The sequence below is a fragment of the Oreochromis aureus genome, linkage group 1, assembly GCF_013358895.1.
Source record: "Oreochromis aureus strain Israel breed Guangdong linkage group 1, ZZ_aureus, whole genome shotgun sequence".
NCBI lineage: Eukaryota > Metazoa > Chordata > Actinopteri > Cichliformes > Cichlidae > Oreochromis > Oreochromis aureus.
This window is the reverse complement of record NC_052942.1, coordinates 23750767-23770941: the sequence shown is the minus strand read 5'-3', so window position 1 is coordinate 23770941 and position 20175 is coordinate 23750767. Positions and strand designations below refer to the sequence as shown.

Below are 20175 nucleotides of genomic sequence, written 5' to 3'. Positions count from 1 at the left end.
TAAGGGTCAAATTTGTCCTTTAAAGTACAAGTTTGTGCACAAAAAGTGCTGCATGCATGATTTCACCACAGTGTCAGCTACTGCAGGTGTGGAATGGAAGCTGTGGCTCCAACCAAATTAAAATGAATTAAGGATTCAGCAGTACTATAATACTGTATGCACAGGGAAACTGAATAATTATGTCATATATCTCTTCATATTTTTGTGGGTATTTTTTGACATTTTGTATTAATGTTGATAATTTAGCCATATACAAAACAAAACTGAGTATTAAAAGAAATTGTTAATGTGGAATCTGAGTCCTCTGAAATCCATGGAAATCAGTCCGATTATGACCGTGACTGATGAAAACTCTGCTGCAGACCTTCTCATGCTGGACATTTTAACCCATTAGATCAGAGTTTTCTTGGCCTGTTTCTGATATAAGCACAAAACCAATGTTTGTATCTGTGAGTGGATTTCTAGAGTTCAGCCTCTGACTAATGAAGTCTTTTCTCTGCTCGAGACTTGGATGAAAAAAAGCTGTTTGGAAAACACGTGTCAAAGCCAGATTGCTGAGTTTGAAGAATGTTATTCAGATAAGAGATAAGGCAGAGGAAGATACACTGCTTACTGGTTTCAAATAACCACACACACACACCTGAGGGTTTCTGCCTAAGCTCTTTATAAACGTGTGCTTTTTTTATGTAGGTAGGATTTCCAGGAAAATCCTGCTACTATTTCCACTAAAACTAAAAGTACTCCAATGATAATAAAGCCGGATACTTCATGTTGACCTCGTGTGCAGTAACCGACAGTGATTGTCTGACATTTATGAGGTGAAATGTGCAAAACAGAAAACAATGGGAATCGCAGTCTGATTGTAAAAATGAGGTTGTGTCGGCCCGACTGTAACTAAATGTGAACAGTTGAAGAGGTCTGCTCAGACAGAGAGGAGCTCTGATTTAATCATGGATGTTAAATTACTGCCTGCAGTAATAGGACTGTTCATTTAAGGGGATTTAACTTTATATTTATGTGCCAGCACATGACGCTAACACCATAATACCTCACAATACTTTATTTTGAAAGGCTCTGTTCATTGCTCCATATCCCTCCCTCACACAGATATGTTATTATTTGATTTAAAGACTTTTAAATAGGTTGACTGATATCATTCACAGGCACAGTCTGGTAAGTGCTCATGGTATAAAATCACATAATTAAAGTGAAAGACGTCCCGATCCTCAAAATGTCTCCTTATACTTTTGTTTAGTTGAGTGTACTCAAGGAAAGTGGTGGCCTGAAGGTTAATGTAGTGTTTGTTGTGCCATCCCCTTGACGTTTAGGACATAAATGAACTGGAGATGAATGGCACTGGCTTCTGAAAGGTCCCAGAAGTGGAAAATAAAGTACAGGCTTTCTGTCTTTTTTTGACAGAAATTTAAAAAAAAAAAGACAGATTTTACCTGAAAACTCTTCAGGTAAAATCTGAAGAGTTTTCTAACACCTTCAGAATAAAGTTCTGTCATGCGGTGGATTTAAAAAGATCTCCAGGACAATTCAGCAAGTTTCCATGGCAAACTTTTCACATGAGACCTGAAGAAACTGTGCAGTGAGCACGTGTGTAAATCACCTTTTGCATGGTACCAGTCATTTCAGAGTCCCATAATATGCAGATTTCCCAAGGTCACAGTTCCCTCTATATTCAATACTTTCTCACACTGCAGGTGCTTTGGTTTTGAGAAATGCAAGGTCAAGATCTGAAAAACTAACCAGCTGAGTGAATCTAAACTCTAGTAGTGCAAAATCAGAGACTTATGCCTCCTTTGCATATCAGCACTGTTGTTGTCTTATTCTGTGTAATCAGAAATATCTCAAACCTTCGGAATATTTCTCATTTAATTCACATGAAAGAAAACTATATTTACCAACAGACGATTTGGCATTCAGAGGATTTGTATTAAAATATTGACACTGATATATGAATATTTAAAAGTCATTAATATATATAATTAAATATATCTGAAGGCTGAAGAAAAACAAGCAATTTCTGATAGTTCTTTCATGTTTCAGGCTTAAATATGAAAAGGTAACAAAGTCTTTGTTTAAATTTTTCTTTAAAGAGAAGCATTATGTAAGAAAGGATAAAAAAATCCCAACTATTTGTTGTTTATCATCATATTATTATGAAATAATAAGTATTATGAACGCATCTGCTTAGTTTTCTGGTATTAAAGTGATGCCAGCATAATTCACTCATATCGTAAGGTTTAAATTTAATTTAATTAAGAAGATTAGTTTCTGAGAAATAACAAATTCTCTCTCTAAAAAAAAAATGGGCACAGTTTGTGTTGTAATAATTAATTAGATCAGAACACTTTAGTATATGTGACATAGACGGGGGAAAAAACCAGTGTATGTTAAACACAAATAGATCTATTTAAAAAAAGATCATAAATAAGTGTTTTATTCTCTAAAATAGCTTGGAGTTAAACAAGTTGTCTCCACAGTTGCATTTATTGGCATTCATTGTGTTGTATTGTTTTTCCTCTTCTGGATATTTGTATGCATGTTTTATTTGTTTTCATAATAAATTAATTTTCCTGCTGCTAATTAAACTTCCAAATTTCATCTGAATGCTTCTGGTTAACACCATAAAACATCAGTATGGGTAAAGTTACGCTACTTTATTGGCTTTGTATGTAAAATATCAGAGGTGAAGATCCAGATGTGTCCTCGCAGACAACAGCACAGCATCTTTGAAGCAGATGTACTCAAAAATGTTTATTAGTTTTAAAAAGTTTTCAAAAACCGGTATCAACAAGCACTTCCCCTTATAAAAGCACTTGATAAAATGCAAAACAACAACAACAAAAAGAAAATATTTGTATTAAAAACCACAGCAACTTAACACAGTGGAGGGCGGCTCTACAGCTCCTAGCCACTTACAAGAGGAAGGGTAAACTCTTCATAAAGAAACATCAGCACTAACAAACACACAGACCCACAATGGAGTTAAACATCGAAACTGAGAGAAATCAGAGGTCAAAAAAGTACACAAATAAGAAAGAAATTGCTCTAAATCGTTCAATACTCAAAATAATTAGATGCTGCAATGATACAATCAGATTTTAAAGAAGTTAAAAATACAATATTCTGTATAAAATCACCAGATTAAATCCAGACATTAATTTAGTTCATTCAAAATGTTTGGTTTTTTTTGTCACAGAGGGACAACTTTCAAGCTCATGAAGGGAAGTACAATTGCACAATTACGCACCGTATATTAAGGGCCAGTGCCGTTTCCACATTTCAAAACAAGTGCAAACATTTTCTGGAGTGAATTCCTGTCAAAATCCAGTTCTGCGAGGTTTTAGTGATTCTTCAATTTCTCTTTATTCACCGCCAAATTTCGGAAAAGTCTTGATAATGCACGTGATACGCGGTAACACACTATGACACTTAAAGCGTATGCTACAAAACATCATAACAGTGCAAGTCAGGTTATTGTGAACACGCGCGCACACAAACAAACAATTATATGGTTTCCAAGGTTACATATCCTGTACAAATAGCACAATGTAAAATAATAAATAGTAATAAAACAAACCAAAGAGCACCGGACACCTGGCCACACCCCCAATCTGTACAACAAATAAAGTGAGTGTGACCAACAATACACGGTCAAGAGATCTACTGCTAACACAGAGACACACACGGTTTAGCAAAACAACTGTGATGCCGCCGTGAAAACATCACATACCTGTTGGAAGGGTGCGTGTTACAAAAGCATCAACAACAGTAAACAAAGGAACCCTCAGCATTTACAGATTTTCACCTTTCCTCTGAATACATTTGTTACAGGCGTCATCAAGCACTTTATTGTCAGAGCGTCCACCACGTTGGAGGCTACGTTACACCCGTGGCCACGGTGCAGCTTACATCTTTGGCATAAGGACATAAGGCTCAGAAACCCAAAGCCCTCAGACGCAGCTTAGAGTCAGCGGCTGCACGACTTCTTTACCCGATGCTCGACGTCAGTGTAAAGCTCGACTTTCACATTTGATCGGCAGCTGTTTTTCATTTGAACCTCAGGATTCAGAGTAAAATTGTTCCATACAATTCAAACGGTGTTTTTTTTCCCCATTAAAAAAGCACAAGGATTATAGATTGTCAGTGCATTAGAATAAGTGTAATATACATGCTCGTTAGGCTCCTCTCACTTTCCATGTCTTCCTTTTTAGTAATCTGCACGCGATAAATAATACATTTAAATAGTGATAAAAAGCTCTCGGTTTGTTTTTCAAGTGCAAAAGAAGACCCCCTCAGCGGGGTTTGGTTTAATTCTTAGGTAAGCGATTTTATCATAAATGTCCTATAAGGGTTGAGCGGTCGAGCCTTCGTCTTTCACTGCTCAAAGGGCTGGAACACAGATCCCATAAAATGGTCTGTGTGACACACCCACATGTAACCATACAAAGACTCATAGCATAATTAAAACTGATCAGCAGATCATCTTTCTTGGATTAATATAGTGATTCTCAAACTATGGGGCATGGCCCCCTGGTGGGACGCAGACTCTCTGCCGCAGGGTGGTGTGGATGCTGATATTAAAAATTTAATTCAGCCTAATTTTTTTTGTTGTTGCTGTTGATAAAGATTGATAAAATTTGAAGGCGAGAATTATTTTGGGGGTGGGGCCATGCCGGTTTGAGAACAGCTGGTTTAATATTTGATGTTTCTGTCGGTTTTCTTTTATTGCATGTAAATTTTGCATATGCTTTAAAGAGATTCATTAGGATTAGAACATCTTTATAATCACAATTACAGTCCTGAGAAAAACTAAGTGCACCCTGTGATTCAGTAGCTTGAAGAACAACTTTTAGCAGCAATAACGTGGAAGTAATAATTTTCTGTATGACTTTCTCAGCTCTCACATCACTGTGGAGAGATTTTGGCCCACTCTTCTTTACAACATTGCATTCATGCACAGCATTTCAAGCAGGCTGAGGTCTGGACTTTGATATTGCAGCACCTTCATTCTTTTTCACTTTCAGCCATTCTGTTGATACATTTCATTTTGTTGTGTTTGGGGTCACTGATCTCCTACAGTACATAACCTAATTTAGGCCAAGCTTGACTCTTGACCTGATGCTGCTTGGCAAACCTAAAGCAAACTCTGCTGTCATGTTTGTTTCAGAGGGAAGAGATATTCTCTTGGGATTCCTTTGTGGGAGGCCATATTTGTCTTGTAATTCTATTTTCATGAAATTTAACCTTTAACATACTACCTCAAGCCTGTAGAGCTGATGCATTTCTGCAGTAGGGCCTTGCTGGGATGTTAACACTTGGAAAGATTGTGTCATTGTGTTAGCTCACACCTGAATGCACTAGACCACCAAACTACCAAAACTGCTGCGTTTTTAGAGGTGCTCACCTATGATAACAAGGGTGTACTTAGTTATTCACATGACTGTATACAGGACCTATTTTAAATGCAACTTAAAGCAATGTGAACAAAGAGGACTAATTTTATTATTATTTAAACTACATGAAGGGGTTTGAAGAGAGGTTAACATCGCTCTTCACACTCATCAGCTGATTAACAGAGACTCAAAGTCTATTTAAAATAAACTTTAGACAGTATTGACTTATATTGCTGAATTTTACGGTTAAAAGTTTTACCGCATACCTTTTATATATTTCACCAAAATGAGTCAGTAAAGGTCAGTGCTGTGTTTGGGAAGAGATACATATATTTATATTGGTATTTTTATATATTAAGATTGTGAGTACATTATATGGATTTACATGGATGAATTTGATTCTGTGTATTTGTGAATGCATAATAATTTAGTGTATGTGTGTACACGTCACGTATCTTAATGTTAAATTCAAAACCTTTTAAGCGCTTTTTTTTTTTTAGTAAAGCTACACAACAAACACATATTGTTAGTTTAGGATTAAATATCAGTTTTTTTGCACCAATTTAGCCTGCAGTTTATACACGGTGACAGAAACAAGTAGCGTTGCATAAGGTTTATTTACACTGATCCACGGCTCTGTTATTGATCTGACTGTTCAATAAAATTAGCTGTTTGAAGATTAGCGTTTTTTCTGCGTGTGTTTACTTGTTGACACTTCTCTTGATCAAACAAAGTGAGGCAATATTCTCTCATTAAAGGGAAATGACCAGCATTTTCAGTGAGTGTTGCAGCATTAGCTCAGTTTTTAGCCTGGCACTTAATCTGGACAGACCTCATTGTGTCCAGTGTTGCATTATAAATGCCTGAAAATAAATAAAACAAACATCAACCGCAGATTAACATGTTCAACATGACTATAAAAAGCTCTGCTCTCAGCCCATCAGCCCAACAGTTGGGTGATCTTTGCTCTCCAACCAGTCGAGACCACCTGAATGAGCCGCTTCGCTGGTGATTTGCTGAAACAGCGAATCGTCCACCAGCTCCTCTGGGGCGGCGTGCTGATACTGGCCTTGCTGCTGGCTGGGGTCAAACAGCAGGTTTGTGTCCAACGCGTTAAGGTCACTGATGCTACTGGGGAGCTCTGATGTCATTCTGATTTCACCGGGGAAATCGGCCCCGGCTGTTAGCTCCGACACCTGCTCCATGAGCTGATTGCCAGCAGTGAGGAGGTCTTGAGCGCTGCTGAAGTCTAACTGCTGGTGTTGCTGCTGCTGTGAGTTCAAAGCTGACATGATGGACTGCTGCTGATGCTGCTCACCAGCGGCTGCTTGTATTTGGCCTTGACCTGCCGAGAGAATCATTTGTTCACTGATAGAATTTTCCATGAGGTAATTGGGCCTCTGCAGGTTGCAGGTACTGCTGGAGTCAGAGGTCATCAGGTTGTCAGTGCAGGACAGGCTGGAGTTGGACTCGAGGATCTGGGTCAGGTTCATACGAGCAGTGTAGGTGGGAGGTAAATTATTCATTCCCACACCCCGCACACTATTCTCGTGATCTCCATCTAGCTTGCTCAGGAGGACGCTGGCGATGCTTTTGGTGCTGCACTGCTGGCCCGGTGTGGGCGGGACCTCGCTTTGCATCATGATGTTGAGCGGCACAGAGCGGCTCCTCTGGGCCATGCTGTTCACGCCGAGGTTTGTCTGGCTGTTTGCGAAGATGTTCAACACCTCAGGCGTCACAGGAGAATTAAAGGGAGACACCACCGATCGGGAGGCATTGGAAAGGTTGGTTCCTGCTCCTGTGCCGCTGAAGTTCCTCTGATGTACAGCGGGACTCACGCTGCGACACCTAAAATTTGCAGCAGAAGTGTTGGCAGTTTTATTATCCAGAGGGGCAGGCACTGCAAAGCCCTCCTGCTTGGCCATGCTCGCTACCTGCTGCTGCACGGGCGAGATGGGAGTCAAGCGGCCGAAATGGTTGTCATGGTGCCGCGCGTGAGGAACGGCGAAGGCGTGAGGTTTTTGAAAATGGTCGTCTATCAGGCTGTGATAGCCGGGCAGGATTTCCATTCCGCTGTTGGACCTGCTGGCGGTCCCGCCGCTGCTGTTGTAACTGTTATTCATCCACTCCAGCCTGGTCTTGTCTGGATGGGTGGCCATCGGTCTCTGCATCGGTTTCACTGGGCTGCTGGAGATGGTGCTGCCGTCATGGAAACCAGTGATGCTGGAGCTAATGGGTGTGAACGCGAACGGGTTTCTGCACTCCACTGGACTGGGAGGAACATTGCTGCTGCAGTTGGAGTGTGGCGTCCCAACCGGGGTGTGGCGACTGCTCCCGAGCGCGCTGTCCACCGGGGTCGTGGAGGCGATGTGGGAGCAGGGGCTTTCTCCGGTCAGTCCCTGGGCTCCTCCCATCATTTCCGACATGGGTGTAGGTGTTGGCGTTTGAATTGTTTGGATTGGGTTGCTGTTGTTGTTCGCAGCATGATAGAAAGCCATGTTCTTATTAGCGGACGTCATGTTGTTTGGCATCGCAGCCTGCTGGCCCTGCAGCGTGACAGAATCTCCAAACTGCTGCAGGTTATTAAGTTTCATCTGCTCCTCCATCTGCACCAACTCCTCCACTATGCTGTCCTGAGTCACATCATCATCAAAGGAAAAGTAATCTGTCATGTCTGTCTGCATGGGCAGCTGACCGGATGATGAAGCGTGATTCAAAAACTCTAAGGTTTCCGTAGCAGGACTGGACTGAGAGCAGGGCTGCTGCTGGACTCCTTCCAGGCTTGAGTTTGAACCCACACCTGAATGCTTTGGAAAACCGGGATTATCGGGCACAGTGTGTGCGTCAACTGCTGCGTGCCCCTGATGTTGCTGTATTAATGCGTGACCGACTAAGGTGCCAGTTTCCATAACGGTAGAAATGTTTTTCCTCTGCAATGAACTATGTGTTTTGGCAACAGAGTAAAAGCCACTCGCTCTGAAAGAAGGAGAAGTGCCAAGTGCGTGGACTTGAGTGGTCATTTTCACTTCTACTTCCCTGGTGGCTGGTGCACTTTCGGGTCTAGCTGGAGCGCCTGGCCTGGATACATGACCCGTCATGTTTCTGATACCATACCCTGGACCAACAGCACCCTCTACTGGCTGCTGGGGCATAAAAACCCTTTTGATTGGTGAAAGGTCTGGACTGAGCCCTGAACGTTTTCTGAGGCTCTTAGTGGACAAGAAGCCTTGCTTTGTTTGGTTGTTTTCTCCACATGAAGATGTTCTGCTGGTGTTCAGTAAAGACACAGTGCTGGTATTCTGAGTGGAGGGATTTAAGTGCAAAGTGCTTGTATTATTAGCGCTATTATTGCCGCTGTCGCCTGTGGCCACAGTATTAGTGCTTGAGGAGGACTCTCTGCTGCATTTATTGCTAGACGTTTCCTCGAGACCCAAGAAGCCTCTAGTTTGCGGTATGGGCACACTGGCGGCCCTCTGTACAGCCCCTTTGACTCTATTTGTCATTGCCCCTTGTGGCAAAACTTGACAGCCCAAATTTTGCATTTGGCTGCTTTCATGTATAGCTTCAACTTCCATTTCAACATCGATGCTTGGAGTGTTAGAAGTCTGCCCTTGCCTGGCCACCGGGGCCAAAATGGGGACCGTCGAGGAACTCCTCACGCTCTGACTGGAGCTGGCGTCTTCTGTAACTTTAAAGTTGATGTCTGCAGATGCCGGCCGCAGCACGTTTGTCAGGGATGTGGCAGTTTCACTGCTGTTGGGTGCGAGCGATATGGCTGCCATTTTGACCAGACTGACTGGGCTGACATGACATGGCGTTACAACAGTCTTAATGGGGCTGTTAGCGATGATCATGGTGGAGGGCGAGCGCAAAGCGATTGCAGTGGTGGCTGAAGGTTTAGGGAGGATTTGAGCATAGCGCTGCCGAGCTGTGCGCTCCCCCGCTGGACTGGACAGAATATTTTGGGGGTGTTTGGGGCTCTGCTTCACTCCCTGAACTGGCTGGGTCAGCATCTGGATGTTAATGGGCAGCACTTTGCTCTCCACTGTTCCCACTGGACTCGGGGACATAAGCGGCCTACTCCTCTGAACCTGCAGGGGAAAAAAGAGGAAATCAAAGTTTATATCCTGTCTTTGACAGAGAGAGATGGAGGGGGCTTCATGGTGCCATTTTTTTAATGTTTCCTTTTCGGCCTCCCTGCACGTCTGTGTGAATATATCCTTCGTCTATTTTTACTTCATGCTTTATTTCAAGGGATATTTTCTTTTAGAGGTTTTACTGTGTTTTTACCTCGCATGTTTGTTGTCTTCTCACCTGTCATTGCCTGACGAGTTCACCTTGTGCCTTATTACTTTTCTCCTTGGTGTTACTGTTTTTGACAGTTCATGAACCTTCACCCCTTCAGTCTGGGTTTTTGCTGTCTTTTTGATTTTACCTATGGTTATTTTTTTTACATTGCCACTTCAGTCCACTTAAGAAATTCCTATGAACCTAAAACAGCTGGAATTACAGCTATTCATGCAGTTATTTTGTAGATATTTTGTTTATTGGTAAAAACAACTATTTAATCCCAAGTGTGTGATTTCTATAATGTATTAAATATATAAAGCAGCCTTGGTGACATTAAAAGGGATACAAAAATGTGTCTGAATATCTACTTCAACTCCAATTATGAATTCTGTGGACTATCATTTCTGGCTTATCTGTTCTTCAGACTACACAAAATGATAAGATCACAAATGTGATGTGACCTCAGATAAATGAAAGTTTAACTATTATATTGATGAAAAGAAAATTCAGTGACCTATAAGAATGTAAATCAACAGTAACTGCAGCAACATGTTGTAGCTAATTAACAGATTAGAAAAGGGTTTATTTTTTATCTAATGTGGGTTCACTGTGTTCTAAACATTCACAAAATCACGTGCAGTTAATCTTTCCTTCAGTTGGGAAAGAAATGACACATGATGGTGTGATCCAGCTCTCTCTCTCACCGTGATCGGGCTTGGCACGGCAGTGACCACGATGCCTATAGTTGGCTGAGGTGACGGAGGGGTGGGACTACCACAAGGCACACTGTCGTCTGCCTTCCTAATCTGTCCCTCTCCGGGTAGAGGAGATGTCAGCTTTTGCTCCTGTTGCTTCCTCTGGATCTTCCTCTGGAGCTGCTGCTTTGCGTCGACAGACGGAGAGGACAGCATGGTCACATGAGGCTGGAAGGAGTGAGCGTCTGCAGCCGGGGCGAAGGCTGAGACGGTCTGTGAAGCTTTCATCTCTGAAGGAAATCAAAAGAAATTTGTATTCAGTATACATCAAATGCTCCTACCAAAAGAATATATAACACTATGCAGGGGAACTTAGTGCTGTACATCCTCACTTATTGCAAAAAGAAATTACATTTGAGGTAGCAGAGTGCTTTGGAGCATGTTCCCTGATATATTCAGATGTAACTCTACTGGTTTCAAAAGTGAATTCCTTATTATTAAAACCTGGCAGCCACCAGTGCTACCCCTCATCCTCCTAGTGGATGTACCTATGGTATAAGTTTGGTGATTTTCAGAAAAGTTGACCCCTGACCTTGACTTTGAGTTCAAGATCACTGAGATTCAAACTCATCTGAGACTTTTAGTAGATGCACTTATTTCTCTTACTCTTTAGTATTTGTGGGTTTCTGTATTGTGTATCAGGTTGTTAATCACTCTGTGTTGAGCATTTGGATTCACAGCTTTTACTTGTATTTTGCATTTAAGTTTCTGTCAGTGCAAGAGAAGGTTTCGTATTTTTTTTTCTGTTTTCTGATTTTCAAGAAATATAACATCCAATTTCACTGCTGTGCAGATCACACCCAGCTCTACTTATCCTCCAAACCCACAGTTACTCTCCCACCCACATCTATTTCTGATTGTTTAAGTGAAATCAAGGTCTGGCTCTCTCACAACTTTCATAAAACTTAATGGCAATAAAACAGAATTTATTTTAATAGACACTAAATCAAAACTTTAAACCAGAAGTCTTTCATTATCCATTGATAACTCTGTTGTCACACCTTCGCCATCTTTTTTTCATCTTTTAATATTAACCGCCTTTGTTCTTCACTCACTAAAAACTATTCAAAACTCTATTGAAAATTGCATATCCTTCATCATGATTTGGTCTTAGTCTATTTTTACCTTGTTTAGCTTTCATACTTTCATGCTTGTTTTTTTCCCCATTTACCTCATGTTTTTATTTTTTTTTTGTACTATTGTAAGGTGACCTTGAGGGTCTTTAAAGGCGCCTATAAATAAAATGCATCATTATTATTATTATTATTATTATTATTATTATCATCATTATTATCCCTCTGACTGACTCTGTTTCTAGTCTTTTGTTCTTTAGTTTTGTATTCTGGTTTTCTTTAGGGTTTAGGTTATTATAAATCTGATTGCTCGTATTTTTAATTTAGTTTGGTCTTTGTAGTATGTTCTTGCATCTTGTTAAGGCTTTGCCTTTGTTTGTGATTCCCCTTTTAGTAGCTTTCTGTTTTATTTGTGCTTTCCTGTCACTTTTACTTCCTTTGTCTTAATTAGCTTCAGTTATGTCTTGTTAGCCTGGCGTTTCCCATCCCCCTGATTACTTCACGTGTCTATTTCAAACCTGAAAGGTTGCCTTAGTTCTTTGTTGAGTCATACTTGCTTATGTGTTTACTGTATTTCTGTTTGGATTTATTCAATTATTTAACTTTTCCGTATGTGTACTTTGTGTTTTGCCTTAATAAAAGGTTGTTTTACGTTTCTCAGGTTTGACTTAGCAGTCTGCATTTGGGTCCTTTCCTGTGTAACCCTGATATCATTACACAAAAAAGTCAATAGCTCATTAAAACGAAAAACAAGGACTAACAAAAGAAAATTCACCCTTGAGCTCCCACCTGACATCCAGATTGCTCTGCATCTAGGAATGGTTGCCAAGAAACTTATTCTTAAAACCTGGCAGTCTGCCTCTCCACTTGCCTTTGTACATGGGATTAAATCACAGAATCAAAGAAATGTGCAATCTCAGGGTAGATTAACAGGAGATGAAGGGCCTTTATTTCAACAATCGCACATTATCTCTTAAAAGTAGAGATCCCTGCTGTTCTCTTGGCCCAGTTATGCTTATATCCCACATGTTTTCTTTGCATCCCCACTGTACATTTCAGTGTCTGTGAGCCTCTTGTTGGTTCTTTGTTAAACAATTCAGCCTAACAAGTGAAAAGCTGATTTGATCCTAGGAGACGTACATTTCTTTGGGGTTGTGTCAGGATGAACAGCTGTTGTAAAAACTGCCAAAATAAAAATACAGAACTACCTGCCTAAGAGAGCCCTTGTGAATAAAGGAGCAGCCGAAGGTAGCTGTTCAGTTTATGTTAAAATGATGTGACAATTCAGTAACATTAGTATTTTGTTGTTGAAGTCTTTTTCTTTGCATTGATTCAATCACAAAATACTCTTCATCAAAATTACATGTTTAAATAACATATTATATAACATATTGATGAGGTCCGCCCCGAGTTCCTGAAGGCTCTGGACGTTGTGGGGCTGTCTTGGTTGACACGCCTCTGCAATGTTGCATGGAGATCAGGGGCAGTACCCCTGGACTGGCAGACCGGGGTGGTGGTCCCCATCTTTAAGAAGGGAGACCGGAGGGTGTGTTCCAACTACAGGGGATCACACTCCTCAGCCTCCTGGGAAAGTCTATGCCAGGGTGCTGGAAAGGAGAGTTCGTCCGCTAGTCGAACCTCGGATACAGGAGGAACAATGCGGTTTTCATCCTGGTCGCGGAACACTGGACCAGCTCTTTAGCCTCTCAAGGATACTTGAGGGTGCATGGGAGTTTGCCCAACCAGTCTACATGTGTTTTGTGGACTTGGAGAAGGCATTCGACCGTGTCCCTCGGGGTGTCCTGTGGGAGGTGTTGCGGGAGTATGGGGTGTCTGGCCCATTGCTACGGGCCATTCGATCCCTATACAACCGTTGCAAGAGTTTGGTTCGCATTGCCGGCAATAAGTCGGACTCGTTCCCGGTGGGTGATGGGCTCCGCCAGGGCTGCCCTTTGTCACCGGTTCTGTTCATAATTTTTATGGACAGGATTTCTAGGCGCAGCCAAGTGGCGGAGGGCTTTCACTTGGTGGCCTCAGAATCTCATCTCTGCTTTTTGCGAATGATGTGGTTCTGTTGGCTTCATCGGGTGAAGGCCTCCAGCTCACGACTGGAACAGTTCGCAGCCGAGTGTGAAGCAGCGGGAATGAGGATCAGCACCTCCAAATCTGAGGCCATGGTTCTCAGCCGGAAAAGGGTGGAGTGCCCACTCCGGGTCGGGATGAGTTCCTGCCCCAAGTGGAGGAGTTCAAGTATCTCGGGGTCTTGTTCGCGGTGATGGGAGAAGGGAGCGGAGATCGACAGACGGATTGGTGCTGCGGCTGCAGTGATGCGGACGCTGCACCGGTCCGTCGTGGTGAAGAGGGAGCTAAGTGTAAAAGCGAAGCTCTCAATTTACCGGTCGATCTCGTCCCTACCCTCACCTATGGCCACGAGCTGTGGGTAGTGACCGAAAAGAACGAGATCGCGGATACAAGCGGCAGAAATGAGCTTCCTCCGAAGGGTGGCTGGCCTCTCCCTTAGAGATAGGGTGAGAAGTTCAGCCATCCGGGAGGGGCTCAGAGTAGAGCCGCTGCTCCTCCACATCGAAAGGAGCCAGTTGAGGTGGTTCGGGCATCTGACAAGGATGCCTCCTGGGCGAGGTGTTCCGGGCATGTCCCACCGGGAGGAGGCCCCGGGGCAGACCCAGGAGACGCTGGAGAGATTACATCTCTCGGCTGGCCTGGGAGCGCCTTGGTGTTCCCCCGGATAAGCTGGAGGAGGTGGCTGGGGAGAGGGAGGTCTGGGCTTCTCTGCTTAGGCTGCTGCCCCCGCGACCCGGCCTCGGATAAAGCGGATGAAGATGGATGGATGGATTATATATTGAACAGCTTAGATCTTTGCACACTTCTGTGGAAAATGCATATTGTGCTACGCTCCATTTGAAGTGGGAAGCCTGAAATCCCGAGTCACCTCTGAATCTGTCCTCTTGAGGCTGTCATTGGTATGCAAGCTTCAGGGCAAAAATGATCGACCATGGGTTTTATAAACTGCTTCTGGTTTATAAAGAAAACCTATTTTAAGTAGTTTTACTGTAGATGGAGTATTTAATCAAACACAAACATGTTTTTCTGAAATGATCACACAGTTGAATAAAAAGTTCTCTAATTTATTTTAAAGTAAAACTGAAGATTATAATCACTGTAAAGATTTATTGCAAGGTTGGCAAGTCAGACTTATTGATGTTCCTGAGCGCAAGAGCCCGAGAACAACATTAATCAGGTGTAGAGACAGAACTTCAATAGACGGATAAAGCCATAGGTGCAATAACACGGAACTGCCACCAGAAGTCACTCTTGACCTTTATTTTCTGCACTCTGGGAACACCGAGTTGTCAAGCGTCCTACCTGCTGCTGTGCCGGTCATTATGGTGAGAGCTGCCAAAGACTTGTTGCTGATGTAATGGCTGTCGATTAGGAAGCGAGCCAGGTCCTCCACAGCATCAAACTGGCGTTTGAGCACCTTTTGAGCCCACTCACAAACAAGATCACAGGCTGCAAACCGCACCTCTTCCTTAATACTGCTCAGCTGGCCCGGGGAGTCGAGTACATCACACTGGGGCTGCAAACAACAGGCATTTGGTTTTATATATATACACATATATATGGAAAAAAGCTATAATACAAAGACATAATATTAATATTAATAGGTAAATAAGTGTAAATAAATGTGCTTACTCCATCTCCTGTTTTATGGAGGTCCAGAGTGGGTAAAGATGGCATGTGAACAAACGGTCTCTTCCTTAGGCCACTATAGCAGTATGTGAGTCAGTGTTAAGATAAAAAATCTCAAAGGATCTCCGAAAAATACATATCACAACTATACAGAGGAAACCCTGAATAAAACACAGCATGTGTAGTATTAGCAGCTCAATACGCCATGTGATAACAGAAAACTGGCAGCGCCAATTCTCATTCGTAAACTGCATCCAAATTTTCAAATTTATCTTGGTGTTACCTGAGCCTTACATTAGTATTTTAGTATTACTGAGTTATCTTATTGGAGTTAGTTTTTATCTGTTCTTGTTGAGTCCTGTTGTTATTTTTTTTTTTTTCATTTTGTTCCAAAGTCCTGTACTACAAAGCAGGATTTTGGCTTCTCCAGGTAAATCCAAGGTGGATCTTTTTAATGGGACATATCACCATAGTAACATTTGGCGCAGCTCTAAACGGCACTTAATGAGGTTATGTACCCGATTAGAGATCAAACAGTATGGAATCACCACGACTGCAGTGTTACAACTCATTATAAGATCATCTGGACCTCTGTGCACGGGGAGGACGAGGGCCTGAAGTTTTTGTTTTATTAAAAATATAGAATCTTAGCCGCTTTTTTACTCCTGCAATTTTTCCTTGTCAGCTGCAAAATATTTTATGCCACTTTTTTATTGTTCTATAAGAGTTAATACATCCTAAAACAGGTACATGATTATAATCATTCAGATTCTCCCGTGTCTTAATGATAGAGCTGTGATAATGATAAGCCTTTTACTTTCTACAGTCAGCATTTCTGCCAACTTTCCTTCCAGCCTTTAAATAGGTTCAACGTTGTTAATATAGCAGCTCTTTTCCAGTCTTACTAACCATTCACAAAGGCTTTTAAACACTCAACTACTGCACTGTGCTTTTCCTCTCTCACACACACTAGCAGCTGTGTTTCTTTGATTCTGTATCATGTGTTTAACCTTTTCACCTTCAAGTGTAAGATTGGTCACTTTGTTCCCAGTTCACTTCATATTTGTTATTGGTTCAATGCTGCTAGTGACAAACTTTTAACTTTACAAGTCCTTATATAATAGAGCTTTTCTACTCTTACTGAGCACTCTATATAACTTGCCTCGTTGCCACAAGCACTCTTTTTGAGATGCAGCCTGGGATCGAACTACCAGCCTTCTGATTAGTGTATGACCCGCTCTACCTCCTTCCAATCTACCTTTATCAAGGTAGACTGACAAAGCCTGGGTTCATCACCAGCTTTGTCTGACCACTCGTCCTGATTTTCGATGTTGGGGAAAGCGAATCCAGGTAACGGATACTTTGGGTATGTTGATCTGGCTTTGCAGTACAGGGACCTGGTGTTTTGGTTTGTCCACAGTTTTTCTGTATCCTGTCTGTGTGTTCAGTTATTTCCTGTTTTACTTTGTTAATTAATCCTAATTACTTTCAGCCTTCTCTTGTCACCTTCCTGTTTTCACTTCCCCTAATTACCCTCTGAGTGTCTTTCCTTTGTTCTTTGTTGTTTTGCAAGTTCTCTTGTTTCTTGATCCCTATGCTTTCTGGATTTTCTCCTTGGATTATGCTTCTTTTGGAACTAAAGAGCTTACTTTTTGTTTGAATCCTCTGCCTGCAGCAACCTGCATTTTGGCTCTGCTACTCTACCAAAATGATAATATATGATGAGTAGACCAGTGCAAAACAGCAGAAAAAAAGTATTTATAGTATTCACTGGCTGGGACAGAGTGTGTACACACTTCAAAGATGATTTTGTTAAAGATTCAGTTCTGATGAAGCTTGACTATACTTTCAAGTAACACTCTTTGATGACTTTAATCTCTCATGCTACACTCAGGCTTTGTTTAATTGTAGATGAAAGCTTTGCCGACTGTTACTAGAACAAATAACTAGAATTATTAATATGCCATCGTATGCCTCCAACAGTCAGCGAAGTTACACGTTACATTCATTTTTGTCCAGTCAGGTAATAATTGTAGTGAAGAAATTAAATACTGTATGTGGGAACCAAACATCAGTGTCACCAGTTCAAACAAATAGAATAGTTGCAATCTCCCATTCTGTACCTGACTCACAGCGCATTTATTTTTTTAGACGTTTGTGTGTAAAAATGTTGTAATAAAAAGACCCAAGTCCACAAATTATGGTCAAAAATTTACTTAACAAAGGTCACAGTGACCTTTAATCCCCAAATCACGACCAGTTCATAATCTGAGGTCAAGTGAAAGTTTGAGCCACATTTAAACAAATCCCCTCATGGCGTATTAACAATGATTGTGCCTACAAGAATAAAGCAGACAACCAGATAACCTTAAAACTTGAAGCCTCTTGCGTGGCTGTCGCTGGAGTGGAGGCATAAAAACAAATAAATAAATAACAGGATGAGCTTTGTAGTGAAAAGTGACACTGACAGCTGGTTCTGTGAATAGCAGCAGCAAATACTTTGCTTCTGAAGCTTACAAAGTCCAACAAATCCAAGTAATTATTATTATTTTTTAAATTCAATTTATTTTTTTAAAATTTGTGAGGTTTCATAAACATTCCAGTTTCAAAAAAATATTTATTTAATGGTTCAGGCTTTATGGGCTTATATCGTAAAGCTTTTTAAAAACTTTAGTATAGATTTTGTGATTCTGACATTCCTGGTTTAATTTCAGCTTATTTCGTTTAACTTCTAGATTTTTATGATAATTTAAAGATACAAATTCCATTGGAATCATATTGTACATTGTTCTTATTCTCAGTCTTTTTTGACCTATTTTAATATGTAAAGATATTTATAATTTCCTCATATTTTGTTCTTTTATTCTGTGTTTCTGGAAAGCACGCTGTGACACTGGTTTTAGATAAGTGTTATTCAAATAAAATGTTTTTGTTTGTTTTTTTTATTAATTTTTCTCAGTCTGTCTAACATGTAATTAAAATTTTCATGCCATTAATTAATACTCTTAATTGCAACAATTCTCTACAATATGTATGAAAGAATGCCCACTACCCTTTGAAAGTTTAATTTAAAAGTAACTACAACAAAATTAATAAATTAAACATAAGTATGTTATAGTCCTGGGTTTTGAACTAGTTTTTTTTTCAGTTTATATACTTTAAAATATCTTATATCATTAAATATTCTATATTTGGTTCTTAGTTTGTTAATAATTTACATTTTTATCTTAGATTTTTAGCATTTAGTGCTTACTTGAATTTGGTGCTGGTATCAGTTTATTAGTTCCCTTTTTGCCTCACTTAAGTGTCTTTCCCCCATGTCAAGTTTAAGATTGTCAATTTCCTTGTTTACTTACAATTCTCACTTCCTGTTTTGGTAGTTAACTTTTGATAGTTAGTGGTCTTTTGTGTATGGTATTTAGTTTTACTTCACTGTACATTACCTTGATTGTTTTCAGCTGTGTTTAGTTTCCTTCCAGTTCCCACTTCTGTTACCTTCTGTGTATTTAAAGTCTCAGTCACACCTTAGTTGTTGGTTTTGTTTTTTTCTATTTTTGGACTTGGAGTCTGCATTTGGATCCTGTCTTTCAACACATTATGACAAAGCTGCTCATATCACAGCATTCAGTGACGACATAGTGAGTCACTGCATTTAAAATTAGTCTATAGGCTGATTTTAACACTTTCAATTTCTAATTTAAAGCAATTTCACATTTTTCAAACGTTGGCACAGGACTAGTTTTTGTAGAATATGTAGATAAGGACTGACATGAGGACATGAGTTCTAAGCAGACCATTTTACCTGAAAGTTAATAAGACTATAACGCAGATAAAGGTCATGACAATAAAGCAAGATGTTCCATTAGACATCATGAGCTAAACAGAAAAAAAAAAAAAAAAAAAATCACAATGTTACGTGAAGGTCAAGATCACAGTGACTCCCCTGAGGGTCTCTGCATTATTATGCTTCTGCTTCGAAGGCAGAGGGGGGCTTTATTTCATTTCACGTCTATATTTAGCGAGCTTATGAACTGCAGCAGCAGATGGTCTGTGACCAGAGACAGAGGCCAGACTGCTACACTCCATTCCAGTAAAGGATATTTTGATTTTCCCCTCATGCCGAGCCGACGCGCCTTCATGTTCGGGAATACATTTTTCATCATCTTCCCAAAGTCTGCAGCACTTAGCGGGTGGTAGTTAAGATTGTCACAGAAGCTCCTGAAACACACAAACAGAATTAATCAAATTAATTTTATATAATTAGGAACACAGTGCAGGTCATAGCTAGGCTGCTTCTGTCGTCGTCTCTGGGCGCAGATGTGAACACACTAACCCGGGTGGGGACCTAAACAACTGTACCCAGACCCTTTGAAGGAGGTGGTCTCGGTGTGGTTCCAAAATGAACTCCAGAGCAGTTTGTTTATGGTGTGAACGTGATCGACCTTGACCCGAGCCAACCAACAACCAGACTTTCAAGTCTGAGCTAAAAGCTTTCTGTAGCCATGTATGCTTTTGTGCGATAGACACAATAGATGTGCAAAGGTCTGTACGAGTTAACAACTAGCAACGAAATGATTGTCTGTTTGTCTTCTTTGTGAGCTCCCTGCTGGTTTTCGAATTCTGTTGCCTCCTTTGTTTCTGGACTGTTGGACTTTTCTGGACTTCTGAAAACAGCTTTAATAAAATGTTCACCTTTTCTTTACTTGTAGCTGTGAATCTTGTGGGCTTAATTCAAGGGATTTGATTTTATTTTTTTATAGCAAAGAGGAGGCTTAACACAGTTACACAGATGCTGACATATCAGGACTAAATGCTGCCCAAGGTACTGTCTGACTATGCTCCTGATCCTGAAAGGCATGTGTTACTTTACTGTGGAGGATGCTGTTTTTCAGGTATAGCAAATGATTTAAAACACTTATTAAACACAACTTATTTCAT

General features: G+C 40.8%; 1 protein-coding gene across 2 annotated transcripts in view; it reads right to left on the bottom strand.

The window, feature by feature from the left end:
* Positions 1-2746: 2746 nt before the first annotated feature.
* LOC116334604 (DNA-binding protein RFX7) overlaps positions 2747-20175 on the bottom strand; it is a 29275-nt gene continuing 11846 nt past the window's right edge. For both annotated transcript variants that reach the window (XM_039610889.1, XM_039610892.1), the window contains 5 exons: positions 19339-19455; positions 15241-15325; positions 14911-15124; positions 10403-10683; positions 2747-9499 (listed from right to left, as the gene is read on the bottom strand). In XM_039610889.1, coding sequence (XP_039466823.1) covers positions 6341-9499; positions 10403-10683; positions 14911-15124; positions 15241-15325; positions 19339-19455 — 3856 coding nt within the window. In that variant the 3' untranslated portion in view covers positions 2747-6340. The remainder of the gene's footprint in view (positions 9500-10402; positions 10684-14910; positions 15125-15240; positions 15326-19338; positions 19456-20175) is intronic.